The sequence below is a fragment of the Panicum virgatum genome, chromosome 9K (genome assembly GCF_016808335.1).
Source record: "Panicum virgatum strain AP13 chromosome 9K, P.virgatum_v5, whole genome shotgun sequence".
NCBI lineage: Eukaryota > Viridiplantae > Streptophyta > Magnoliopsida > Poales > Poaceae > Panicum > Panicum virgatum.
The window spans coordinates 64,274,326-64,286,816 of NC_053144.1; the positions used below are offsets into that span (position 1 = coordinate 64,274,326).

A 12,491-nucleotide genomic window follows, 5' to 3' on the forward strand; every position below is an offset into this window, starting at 1 on the left:
CAAGGCACTGTTTGGTTTGCTCTACCACAAGTAGCACAAAAATTTTGATCAATAATTAGGGATACTAAATAAAGTCAATTGGTAAAACTAACTCCACAGCTCTGCGCTACTTCGCGAGACGAACCTAATGAGGCCTTTGACCGCACGATTAGAGGTTGGTTACTGTAGTATTAATGTAGCCAATCATCGATTAATTACTGTCATTAGATTCGTCTCGAAAAGTTACACCCATCCGTGAAAAGGTTTTACAAATAAACTTCGTTTAGTACTCCATGCATTAAAGATTCTTTTCTCGGGAATTGCGCGTGCTACTCATGCTACCGGAACCAGGCCAGGTGGTAGCTCCGGTTGTAGCCTTTTCGGCCCATCACTCTGTAGCCTGAAATTTTTAACTAGTAGTTAGTACCGGGGCACCGGCTGATGGACCTTATTATCTTGGAAAATTCTTTTTTTTTCGACGAACATATTGGGAAATTTCTCGTGTCCCTTCACGGCCAGGGTTCCGGTGCCTGGATCCGACGGCCGAGATGCGTCGAGCCATGGACTGGCCGGGACAGGGCTTTTCTTTTTGGCACGATTCTTCTTGAGTCCAACTAGTAGTCGTAGGTGTCAAACACATGGTCACGGTTGTGGTTGCTCATGCACCCCATGCAGTCAATTTCGGCATGCAGTTTTGCTTTGACCAACTGGTGCGAGCGTACGCCAGCGTGTCCATATTACAGGCATCGTCGCGCCGCATCACTGTTGCATTAGATGCTTCCGTGCGCTTGTCGGCTGGTAACTTGTAAACGTGCACACATAACAATTGATCTGATCGCCATGTTTGGTTAACCGTAATGATGCTTCTGGTAACTTTTTTTTTCTTTTTCTTTTTGGTGCGGTTAGCTTTCGTAATCATGTCAGGTGTCAAAGGCGCCCTTCCCGTTTCAGCTAACACCTCGCGCGGCCTCGGTGTTCTTGCAGTCTGCCACGCCCATGCTTGCTGTTGTCCATCAAAATTGATGGGTCGTACCTGAAAGCCTTTCGTGGGTTCTTTCCCACGTTTCCGTTCTTAGAGAAAAGCTTCAGCTGGAGCCTGGAGGGCAGGAGCTCGCGGAGAGCCGAGTCCACGATGCTATTCCGGAATAACTTGGGGGTCCAGGTCCACCAACTGGATTAACTCCACCTCGCCCATCACTGTTCAGGATCAGTGACAAAGTGATAGCCCCCCCCCCCCCCACCTCACCTACTGCAAAACTTGACCCGAAAACACTCGTATCCGGAAAGACACTCTGATTGTGTTGGTCTCACTCGCCGATTTGCCGGGCCTTCTCGGCGCGCGCCGTTCTTGGCAAACTTGCCGCCCTGGACGAATGGTGGTGGGCACCTTGTCACGGGCGGCAGACCAGTCCGTTCCGTCCCAGCGGGCTCGCCTTGTACCAATGCTTTGCACGGTTACACTGGACACGGTCTGGAGTACGGAGCTATACTACTAGTAGTACGTCACTAGTGGCCGTCCGACCGTTGATACAGTCCGCGCGAGCAGGAGATCCGCCCGGAACGCCGAGACCAAAGAGTGTCCGTGTGAGATGAGCAACTGTCTGAGCTTCTGGTGTACAGCACGTGCGCACGCGCCGTGGGGTGTGGTGGCGCTTGGGTTGTCACCACATCAGATGTTTCTGCGCTGTGTGGTGTGGTGGGCGCCGTGGGTTGTCACCACATCAGAATTTGCTGTCTGGGTTGTCACCAATCATCAGATGCTTCTGCGCGCTGCCGCCTCCGCCCCCGCCGGGGCGCCCTGTAGTGTAGGCTGTGTAGCCTGCCGCCCGTCTGCAGCTGCTCGGAAAGAGTCGCTCGCGTCGGCGTCGGGATCGCTGGCTCCCGCACGGGGTCTCGGACCACCGTGCCACGGGCCTATGGCGCGGGAGCGGGGACGGGGTAGCATTGAACTCGCCGGCGAGGTGATTGGAGAGCCGTCGCTGCTTCGGCCTGCCGCTTCTGCCGCCGCGTGCCGGCGAGGTGGTCCAGGGAGCCAGCCAGGGCGGGGGGTGCGCGCATGCACATTGATGAGGTTTCGCGCTGGACAAGGAAGCGTGCAGCTTTTATCGGGGCCGGGGAGTTATGAAGCGGCCCGGCCGGAGGGCAGCAAGGGCGGCCACGGGCCACCAGGTGGAATGGTGGTGGTGCGTGTGTCGGATTCCTACCCGGTCGCAGCCGCGCCGGTGGTACCGGCAGCCGGAGTTAACAGCTTGTTGGCCGCCCGTATCGGAGGTCGTCGTTCAGCTATACTGTACGTACGGCGCTGGTGGTGGCTGTGGTGGTGCATGTACTGATCTGCATGATTGAAGACGGCTTTGCGATCGTACACCGATTCTACTCGTGCCCAAAGAACGTACGATAAGGTGCAACGCGGACCGGTCCGAAACATTCCAACTTAGTAGTATACCATTTTAGTTCCTTCAGATTTTAGTGACGTGCGTGCACTCACCATAGCCGCCGGGCCCCCCTCCCTACCAACCCTCCCTCCCATTTCTAAACCCGGAGACCACAGGAAACTCCGGCAACCCCCTCCTCAAATATTGGCAGGAGAAGAGGGATCACGCATGCGCGCGGCCTTAATATTTGCGGCAATCACCGGGGCATCTTTGTGCTACTCTCCGTCTTCTTTTCTTTTTTTTTTTGGCAAAACACTCTCACCATCTTTTCTACAAGGCATATATTTCAATTTGTTGTGATATTACACTGTCCAAAATAACCTCCAAAAAATATAAAGACATTGATAGTGCCGTGTCAGAAAAATAACGGATCAATAAAGTAATTGATAGAGAAAAGACTTGGTCTAACGAACGAAATAAGCCATTTGATTTCAAACAGAAAAAATATTTTAGATACAAAGAAAACTATGCAACATCAGTACGAGCCATAACATGTATTCCCGCCGTTAAATTATAAATTATTTTAGCTTTTCCAGATATACTATTTTCCAGTCGTTCAAATGGGCCAGTAAGCAGCTCATTTTGTACGCAAATTTGAAGCCCAACAGAAATATATCGGAGCAAAAATTAGGCCCAAAAATATTATGTCCCTGCCAAAAACCAGGCCCGAAGCCCGTTTGGCCGTATCATCAAATCCACCGTCCCACGACTCCTTCCGCAAAACCCAACAGAGAATTCCTCCCATCGCCACCGTCGCCGCAGATTCGAAGCCCCCAAAACCCTAGCTCCCCTCTCCGTCGCCGTCGCCGGCGGCCATACCCATCAACCCCTTCCCTCCGGCTACCTGCGCCAGGGGGACGCACGAAGCCATGGATAGCGCCCTCGCGAGCGCGGCGGCGATCGCCGACCAGCGCCAGAAGATCGAGCAGTATCGCCACATCCTCGCCTCCGTCCTCTCGTCTTCTCCGCCGGACATCGCTCAGGCCAAGCGCTTCCTGGATCACAGTAATGCTCTATATTCTAACTCTTGCTGTAGATTTCGCGAGATTTTGCTCTCCGTTGGCTTAATTGTAGGAATTGGTATGAATGCAGTGGTGTCCGATGAGGTGCCTCTCGTGGTGTCGCGGCAGCTGCTGCAGACGTTTGCGCAGGACCTTGGGAAGCTGGAGTCCGACGCGCAGAAGGAGGTCGCCCACTACGCGCTCACGCAGATTCAACCGCGCGTGGTCTCCTTCGAGGAGCAGGTAGGGCAACTTGGTTTCATCCTGCGAATATTACTTTAAGACCCAGATAATACTATTAGCTTCTACATATTGAACTGATAGCTTACTGCAAGGTTCACTGAACACTTTTAGAATTCTAAATTATTTTGTGTCATAATGATTTGGGAATTTGAATAACAATAGTTGAGCTGCCCCAGTATGCTAGCCGCCATTATTTCTGTATGGTTAGTTCCCAAAATGAAGATATGGCAAGTTTTAGGGCCAGGGGTAAGCTCTCAAATTTTCCAGCCTTTCCCGCCAAATTTTATAGTTTGGTTGATGTTAGGTATAGAATAGAAAGGTCTATGGACTTAGTGTATTATCTGTGAATCTACTCATGTTTATTGATCTAGTAAACTGTGAATTTATAGGAATACAGATAATGGACGAAAACTAAATTGTGGCGTAGCATTCATTTGGGAAGTTGGGTGTTTTGTTTTGTTTTGTGTGGCCACGTTTCCACTTTCTGTAAATTCATTGCTGCATTTATCCATCGTGTTCTTCATAACCGTATCTTTTAACAATCATGGTAAGTACTACACAGCACATTCATATGGAAAATACATGCACGAGTAGATTACTCTTTTCGTTACTGTTAAATTGTTGTACTTGTGCAAGTTATAATTTATACTTTATGGAAGGGCCTGATGTGTGTCTAGCTGTGGGATGAACCTGTTACTACAAGCAACTCGGGTGCTTTATCAATTCCTTTGGATTATTTTTGTGATCAATTTCCTGCTTAACTATAACATCTACACCATGTCCTGATAAAAGTCAAAAGGAAAAAGAAAAGGAATGATGACAATTACCTCAATTTGCGAAGCGATGTTTACTTGGCGTGTCCTGATCTATGCTATCACAATGATAGAAGCCAAAATGTGTCTACATGTAAAGAAGTTAGTCTTTGAACTTGTAAACATTAGATCTGCTTGATGTTAAACCAGCAGTGGAAAAACATCAATAATTTGCTCCTGAATTCTAGTAGCATTCATAGAATGAAATGCTCCAGTATTTTTGTGCTGCTGTACTCATATGTTATCGATTCTACAAACATTCGTTTGTTTCTGTATGTTTGGTGTCTGAAATAACTTCTGGTTCACTATATGAAAGACCTTTGTTTGGTGAGTTGCAAAGATTTGCTATAACAATTTTTATATCTAACTTGGCGGATTATTCAACCACAGGTTGTAGTGATTAGAGAGAAGCTTGCAGATCTATATGAATCTGAACAACAGTGGTCAAAAGCAGCGCAAATGCTTAGTGGGATTGACTTGGACTCAGGAATAAGGTAGGCTTTTATCTTTACTGTTTTCAAATATATCAATGAGAGTTTTACCTGCTGTAGTGGCGGTTCTAACCTGTTCCTTTTTATCAGAATGCTTGATGACACCAACAAATTATCCAAGTGTGTCCAGATTGCGCGACTTTATTTAGAGGTTAGCCCTATTTGGTTGTTCAATTGTCAGTGTGTTATGTGTCCTTAACTCTTAATTCTGCATTTTGTAGGATGATGATGCAGTGAATGCTGAGGCTTTTATCAACAAGGCTTCATTTTTGGTCACCAACAGTCAGCAGGAAGTTCTAAACTTACAGTACAAGGTTTGTTATTTTAGGAACAGTTATTTATTTATTTATTTCTGGTGCATTTTTGAGGACCAATGCCTGATTCTACTTGATATTTTCCTACATTTCCAAGGTCTGCTATGCAAGGATTTTGGATCTAAAAAGAAGATTCCTGGAAGCTGCCCTTCGATATTATGATATCTCCCAGATTGAACAGCGCAAAATTGGAGATGAGTAAGAGTTTTTGGCCATACTGCAATCTGTTTTGTTCTTTGCAATCTTAAAAAAAATTGATGTTCATGGGTATCCATTATCTTGCTGGTTCCTAGTTTCGATCACTTCGCGCTTCTGATGTCTTATTTCACTTAATAATTCATATATTAGCAAGATTTTTATGTTTTATATACTGGTCGTGCGTGATTGAGTATGCATATGAGATGGCGATGATGTTTTCTTATTTTCTTTGAAACCTGCCATAAGTTGTCATTCTGATGGGGCCCTCTTTGCATGTGATGTCAGAGAGATTGATGAAAATGCTCTAGAGCAAGCTCTTAGTGCTGCCGTAACGTGCACCATATTGGCTGGTGCTGGTCCACAGCGCTCTCGTGTTCTTGCTACGCTGTACAAGGTATTGATTTCGCATGCACATCTCAATGTCCTTGGTTTGTGCCCCAGTACTATCTGACCTCAGCTGTGCAGTTTAATTGTGAATAACTGAATACAAGCATACAACTTTCTAGAGACATTGCTTTATTAGTGCTTTACTCAAGTTATATCATTTTAAAATGCGTTGGGCTTATTTATTTCAGTTAGTAACCAACATGTTTTGCAGATTTAAGGCCGGGATCCATATCTATCATGCTTTTATCTTTTCTCTCAGTGTGTTTTATTTTGCATCTTATTCGTATTATGCAAATCTTGTTTAAATTCTGACTTTGGGATGCATCATAACTTTATTTTGCCCCTTTCAGGATGAAAGATGCTCAAAGCTGAAGATATACCCAATACTGCAGAAGGTTTGTGATAGTAGTGTTATCTTTCTGGGTATTGTAACTTGGATTGTAATTTCACTTTACTGATAATATTTGTACTTTCTGTTGCCCAAACTTCAGGTTTATCTTGAAAGGATTTTGAGGAAACCAGAAATCGATGCGTTTGCAGAGGAGTTGAGGCCGCATCAAGTTAGCGAATCTCTATACCCTCTATTTAAATAGTTCTTATCTATGATGTCCTTGTCAGTTTGTTTTCTATGAAACTACAGAAAGCTCTATTGCCAGATAAGTCCACTGTGCTTGACCGGGCAATGATTGAGCATAATCTCCTTAGTGCCAGTAAACTTTACACAAATATCAGGTGAATTATTTGTCCTATGTCTACTGAGATTAATTAGGATCTATATTTTCCAAGTTCCTAACCAACCCACCTTATTTCTGCAGCTTTGATGAGCTTGGTACATTATTGGGCATTGATCCAAGGAAGGTAGGTCCCTATGCTGAGATGTTTATTACCTTGTTAGTTTGATTGATTCCAAAGAGAAAATTGATGTGAAGAGCTGGAATTATAAAATGTATTATATTCTCATTTTCAAGAAGCTAAGAATGTTTGTTTAGCCTTGCAAGCTTCAAGTCTCAGTATCTGATGATACATAATTACCTGATTGCTTGATTACATCACTTTATATACATGTTTTCTTGATGAAGAAATGATATGAATCATTCAAGTTGCTTGATTATGTAACTTATGTATACTTTTCTGAACGTCTGGATACAGATGTTCATGTCATGTGTATTCACTGAATCCAGATTCAAGTGTATGTTTTGGAATTTTCTGAATTTGATCCTACTTACCAATACTTTGACACCGTTAGGCTGAGAAGATAGCATCTCGGATGATTTATGAGGATAGAATGCGGGGTTCAATTGATCAGGTACTTGGCATATTCGTCTTTCATTGAGACTTTTTTCTGTTGATGCATGTGGTTCTGCAACAGATTTATCCTATTTCGTTGTAGGGATTTGAAGTTTTGAACTGCGCTCAACCTGACATTTTTCTGTTGGTTCCCATAGGTTGAAGCTGTGATACATTTTGACGATGACACCGAAGAGCTACAACAATGGGATCAACAGGTTAGTTCTGCTGTTCAATATGTTAACTCTGTAGTATTATGTCATGGGAATATGCACAAAACGGAGTTGCACGCTTGCACTCGCCACAGCTTGCCTCCAGGACGTGACACCAAACCAATTAATTATTATTGGTCCTGAGAACTTTCCTACCTGAGGCCGGGCTATTTTTGCTTTATGCTTGCAGATTTCTGGGCTGTGCCAAGCTCTGAACGACATCCTTGACAGCATGTCAAGCAAAGGAATAGCTATTCCGGTGTGAGTCAAGTCTTCTCGTCCTGGCGGTGGATGGTACTTGCCCGAACTGCTTTATCGGCTCCAGAATTGACATTCTGTACAGTTTGCTGCTGCAAATGCTTGCCATGTGGTGCTTATGGAACCAATCTTTTACCATACATTCGTCTGGTGCAAATTCTGGGGTACCGCGCTTGTTCAAGTGCCGTCGTCTGGGTGTTCATGGGTTAGGCGCCTAAATGCTTCTCTGGGCAAACCGTGCGCCGTGCGCCGTGCGCGTTGACTGAAAACTTGAACTACTGACATACAGCTCAGGAGGACACTTATGGTTTGGGATCCTTTATGGTTTTCTTTTCCTCTATCGTCGTTCTTCACATCACCCGTACCTTGGGCACCCGTCTGTTGCTTCGCGTACGGTGGGATGCCAGCCTTAACGAATAACGGCTTTGAAAGTGGATTTCATATTTGCAATGCGGCATATCATTTTAATTGCAATTTGCAAGGAACAACATTCTCAACCCAAAGAGAGGCTTATTTGCTTATTTACGGTGCCGTTCATACATGCGGGATCATGCCGCTAAACAAAAACGCAGTGAACATATACAGCAAGCTACACAGGTCGACTGGTCGGCCCTCTACGAGCGAGGGGCCCTTTTATTTGTACGTGACAAGGGCTAGAACATTGCTCAGCCACTCCTGAACGTGCCAACGCGGTAGCGGTTCTTCAGTTCCTTGGACAAGCGATACGGCCGCACGTCGCCTCCCTCTTCTTCCTCTTCCCTCTCTGGCTCGTCGCCACGTCCACCGCCACCCTCCTCCCTCCTCCGTTCTTCCTCTTCCCTTGCCCTTTCTTCCTCCTCCCGCTGCCTTTCTTCCTCCTCTCTCCTTGCACGCTCTTCCTCCTCCCTCCTCTGCTGCTTCTCTTGCTCTTTCCTTGCCCTCTCTTCTTCCTTTCTCCTCTGCCGCTCCTCTTCCTCCTTCCTCTCCCGCTCCTCTTGCTCTCTCCTCCGTTCTTCCTCCTCTCTCTCCTTCCTCTCCCTTTCCTCCTGCTCTCTCCTCCGTTCTTCCTCCTCGCGCTCCCTCCTCTCCCTTTCCTCCTGCTCTCTCCTCTCTTCCTCCTCCCGGCGTCTCTTCTCCTCCTCCGCGGCCTTCTCCTCCAGGTCCTCGGCGCACGAGGTGCACGACAGGATCGTCGAGTCCCGCTGCGCCGACAGCAGCTTCTCCACGGCCGTCGAGTTGGGCTGCCCCAGCGACAGGGCCAGCACCTCCTTGCCGATGGCCTGCAGCACCGACCCCTTCCCGGCCAGGAACTGCGGGTGGTTCTCGCCCATGTGGGTGCTGAACCCCACGAACACGAACGAGTCGTTGTTGAACGACATGTGCGCCATCGGGTGGAACCGCGGCACCACGAACACGTCGCCTTCCTTCACCCGGAACACCGAGCTCCTGCACCGCGCCCCGCCGCCGCCTTCGCCTCCCTCGTCGCCGCGCTTGTCGCCGCGGTGGCCTCTCCTGCTCTCGCCCGACGGCGGGCTGCTGCTCGGGCACACCGTCTGCACGATCCCGGAACCGTCCGTCACGATGGCGATCTCCGTCGCCTTCGGGTTCCAGTGAGGCCCCACCATCGAACCCTGCAGATCGAGTCCGTGGACAATCGATGCCATAGCACAATGACACCGGCAATCGAAGTGCTGTCAAGCGCATGCGGCAACCTGAAGCTAATCGCGTGCTTCCATTACCGTGGTCAGGTTGACCATGAACATGCCAATGTCGGAGCCGTGCAGGGCGTCGAGGTCCTTGTTGGTCATCGTCCGGCTCCACCCGTAGCAGTTGTGGACGTCGGGCTTGCCGGAGTAGAAGTTGAACGCCTTGCTCTTGGACTTCTTGTCCTTGCTCTTGCCCTTGTGCTTGTCCTTCTTCTTCTTGTTCAGGAACTCCTCCGGGTCTCGTATCCCCAACAGAGCGTCGACGATGTCCTCAGTCCAGTTGGGCTTGTCCTTGTCCCCCTTCTCCTGTGGGTTGTAGGGTATGATCGGTGGCGGGGTCTTGGCCGATTTGATCGCTTCTGCCACCTCCCGTTGGACCTTGCAAACGATGGCACCGATTAGTTTGCTGATCGTCAGGATTACGTGTACCATATGCAAAACATCATCACAGATTTTTCACTTACCCCAAAACCTCGACGAAGAACTTCCGTTTCGAACCCTTTGAGCAGATTACTGACGCTGGAATAAGCTTCAACCTTTGGCTTCTTTGTAGATGATACATGTACAATAATTATCACAAGTATATATGAACAAGTGTATCGATCTTCCGGCAAGTTTAGAATCATGCAGCGGAAAAGGGAGGTCTCTTACCGAGGGGCCCTCGCCGTTGATGCCGTCGCTGGTGAAGATGGCGTAGATCCGGAGACGCTGTCTGGTGGCGTTGGGGTAGCTCTGGATGTACAGGATGCTGCCCTGCTCCAAGTTGTAGACGTCCCCACGCTCAACCTCCAGGGAACTCTTTTCACCGCTGTCTTCTTCTAGGTAAGTCACCTTGCCCCGTCCTGTCCCAATGCAAGATCAATAATCACAGTTTCAAAAATGCTAGTCACATGAACAGTACACTTATATTATTATTTGTAGATGTGGCACCTACGTACCGCTGTGAACGTAGAACACCATGTCGGCGTGCAGCTGCACGGGCAGGAACAGCGCGCCGGGATCCATGGCGATGAAGTGCAGCCGGTACGCCGCGCCCGCCGCGTCGGCCACGTCCACGGCCGTCACCGTCCCGGCCTCGGAGTCCGCCACCACCCTCCGCCTCTCCTTCTCCACCACCTGGCCGCCGACGACCGCGCCGCTCATCCCCCTCCGTCTTTCATGCTTCCCGTCCGCCGCCGCCGACGCCGCCGAGACGGCGACCAGAAGCAGAACGAGCCACCGAGCAGTCGCCCCCGCCGCCATGCCCCCCAATCTAGCTGGCTAGTCACAATCTTCGCTGCTCCCCCGGCCGGTCCCGGTCTGCGGAGTGGCGGAGCGCTCGGGCTGCTTGATAAGCAGCTGGGCCTGGGCTTTTGGGGTGTTGCGGGCGCGCGACGTGGGGGGCGGTGGCATTGCGTCCGTGCATGGGCGAGACGTGGCGAGGTCGCGACGGATGGTAGTGGACGCTGCTGCGCCGTGGCTCCTGAGGTAGTGAGGTGTGCGGTGCGCCCGGCCGCCTGCGGCCGCTTGGCCCGGGCTGCGCGGTGAGGTGGACTGCACGGTGTGTTCGGATAATGTCTGGCAGACGGGAAGACCGGCGGCGGCGGCAGAGGGCTCCTATATATCTGGTGGAAGATGATTAAACAATTTATTTATAAAGCCCATAAAGGCTCGACTAATGGTCCATTCAACATTTTATTAAAAAAAATGGTTGAACTAGCATTCAAAAATATTGAATCAACATTTCGAAAATGTTGAACAATATTTGGAAAATGTTGAATCTCGACATTTTTTCTAGCATCTTCTCCGGCGCCGGTGGACGGCACGGGCGGCAGCGGCAGCCAACCGGCCGCGTGAGAGGCGGTGACGTGCGGCTGGTCGAGGCGGCGCGCGGATAGGCCGCGGGGCAGCGGCGCGGCGGTAGGGCTGGCCGGGGTGGAGCGGGGCAACGCGGTGGCCGCGCGGCAGCAAGGCGCGCAGGGGAAGACCGCCGACGGCGAGCGCGCCGGGGAAGGCCAGCGGAGGCATGTGCCCGCGTCGGGGTGGCGGCGGAGCGCTCCAGGGAAGGCCGGCGGCGGCGGCGCGGGCCCGCATAGAGGCTGCGGCGGAGCTCTCCAGGGAAGGCCGCCGCCCGTCGGCAGTGCGCGTGCCCACGTCGGGGCGGCGACGCAGGGTACACTGGGAGGGAGAAGCTGAGAGAGAAGGTGATGGATCAAAGAAGGTGATGCCAACACCAAGTTATTCCATCTCCGAGCCATGGCAAGACGCCGAAAGAACTTCATACATTCTCTTGCAACGGCAAATGGCATGGTCACGGCACAGCAAGACAAGGCCAGCGCACTACTGTCGCACTACACGGAACAGCTCGGCTCTTCCCCGACCCGAGCACACACGCTCAATTGGGAGCTGTTGGATATACAACGCCATAACCTCGACCATTTGGACGCGCCGCTGACAGAGGAGGAAGTCAGAGGGTCTATCTTTGACTCGCCGGCGGAAAAGGCACCTGGGCCGGATGGATACATCGGGTTGTTCTACAAAACCTGCTGGGCAGTGATTCGCAATGATCTAATGCAAGCACTGCGTCAATTGTACAACTTAAGAGCTCAGCACTGGAATCTTCTCAACTCCGCAAACATCGTGCTACTACCTAAAAAGGAAGACCCGACAACAATTTCTGATTACAGGCCGATCAGCTTGATGCACAGTGTTGCTAAAATCCTAGGGAAGGTGCTAGCAAACCGCCTTGCACCTCACCTAAACGACATTGTATCCCGCAGCCAGTGTGCTTTCATCAAGGGCCGCAGCATACATGACAACTTCCAGTACATTCATGGGGCAATCAACCATTTCCACAGGTCAAAAACACCGATGCTATTCATGAAGCTAGACATTGCTAAAGCCTTTGACAACGTCCGCTGGGAATACATGTTGGAGATCATGGAACGACTTGGGTTCGGACAGCGCTGGAGAGACATCATCTCGCTTATCTGGTCAACCACTTCCTCGCGCATCATCCTCAATGGAGAGCTAGGGAGGCCAATCAAACACCGGCGTGGACTCCGGCAAGGTGATCCATTATCACCGATGCTCTTCATCCTTGCCATGGACCCATTGCAACAGGTCCTCGACAAAGCCACAACACAAGGGCTCCTACACCCAATTGGCTCAGACCCGATCAAGTTCAGAACGAGCCTTTACGCCGACGAT

General features: G+C 49.8%; 2 protein-coding genes across 3 annotated transcripts; one reads left to right on the top strand and one right to left on the bottom strand.

The window, feature by feature from the left end:
- The first annotated feature begins 3,127 nt into the window (after positions 1-3,127).
- LOC120646985 (COP9 signalosome complex subunit 4) lies at positions 3,128-7,957 on the top strand. Of its 2 annotated transcripts, XM_039923561.1 has the most exons (14): positions 3,134-3,419; positions 3,507-3,658; positions 4,861-4,964; positions 5,052-5,112; positions 5,183-5,275; positions 5,373-5,473; positions 5,759-5,867; positions 6,211-6,255; positions 6,352-6,420; positions 6,501-6,592; positions 6,676-6,718; positions 7,107-7,166; positions 7,306-7,365; positions 7,550-7,957. In XM_039923561.1, exons 1-14 carry the CDS (start codon positions 3,284-3,286, stop codon positions 7,622-7,624), a joined length of 1,200 nt encoding a protein of 399 aa, XP_039779495.1. In that variant the 5' UTR covers positions 3,134-3,283; the 3' UTR covers positions 7,625-7,957. The 2 variants fall into 2 exon arrangements, with proteins under 2 accessions (XP_039779494.1, XP_039779495.1); XM_039923560.1 differs by having other exon boundaries at positions 3,128-3,658.
- Positions 7,958-8,112: 155 nt separating this feature from the next.
- On the bottom strand, positions 8,113-10,847 carry LOC120646984 (vicilin-like seed storage protein At2g18540). The gene is made up of 5 exons (XM_039923558.1): positions 10,241-10,847; positions 9,954-10,144; positions 9,767-9,847; positions 9,336-9,680; positions 8,113-9,227 (listed from the first exon to the last, which is right to left on the bottom strand). The coding sequence occupies exons 1-5, from the start codon at positions 10,542-10,544 to the stop codon at positions 8,283-8,285; spliced, it is 1,866 nt and encodes a 621-aa protein (XP_039779492.1). The 5' UTR covers positions 10,545-10,847; the 3' UTR covers positions 8,113-8,282.
- Positions 10,848-12,491: the final 1,644 nt, after the last annotated feature.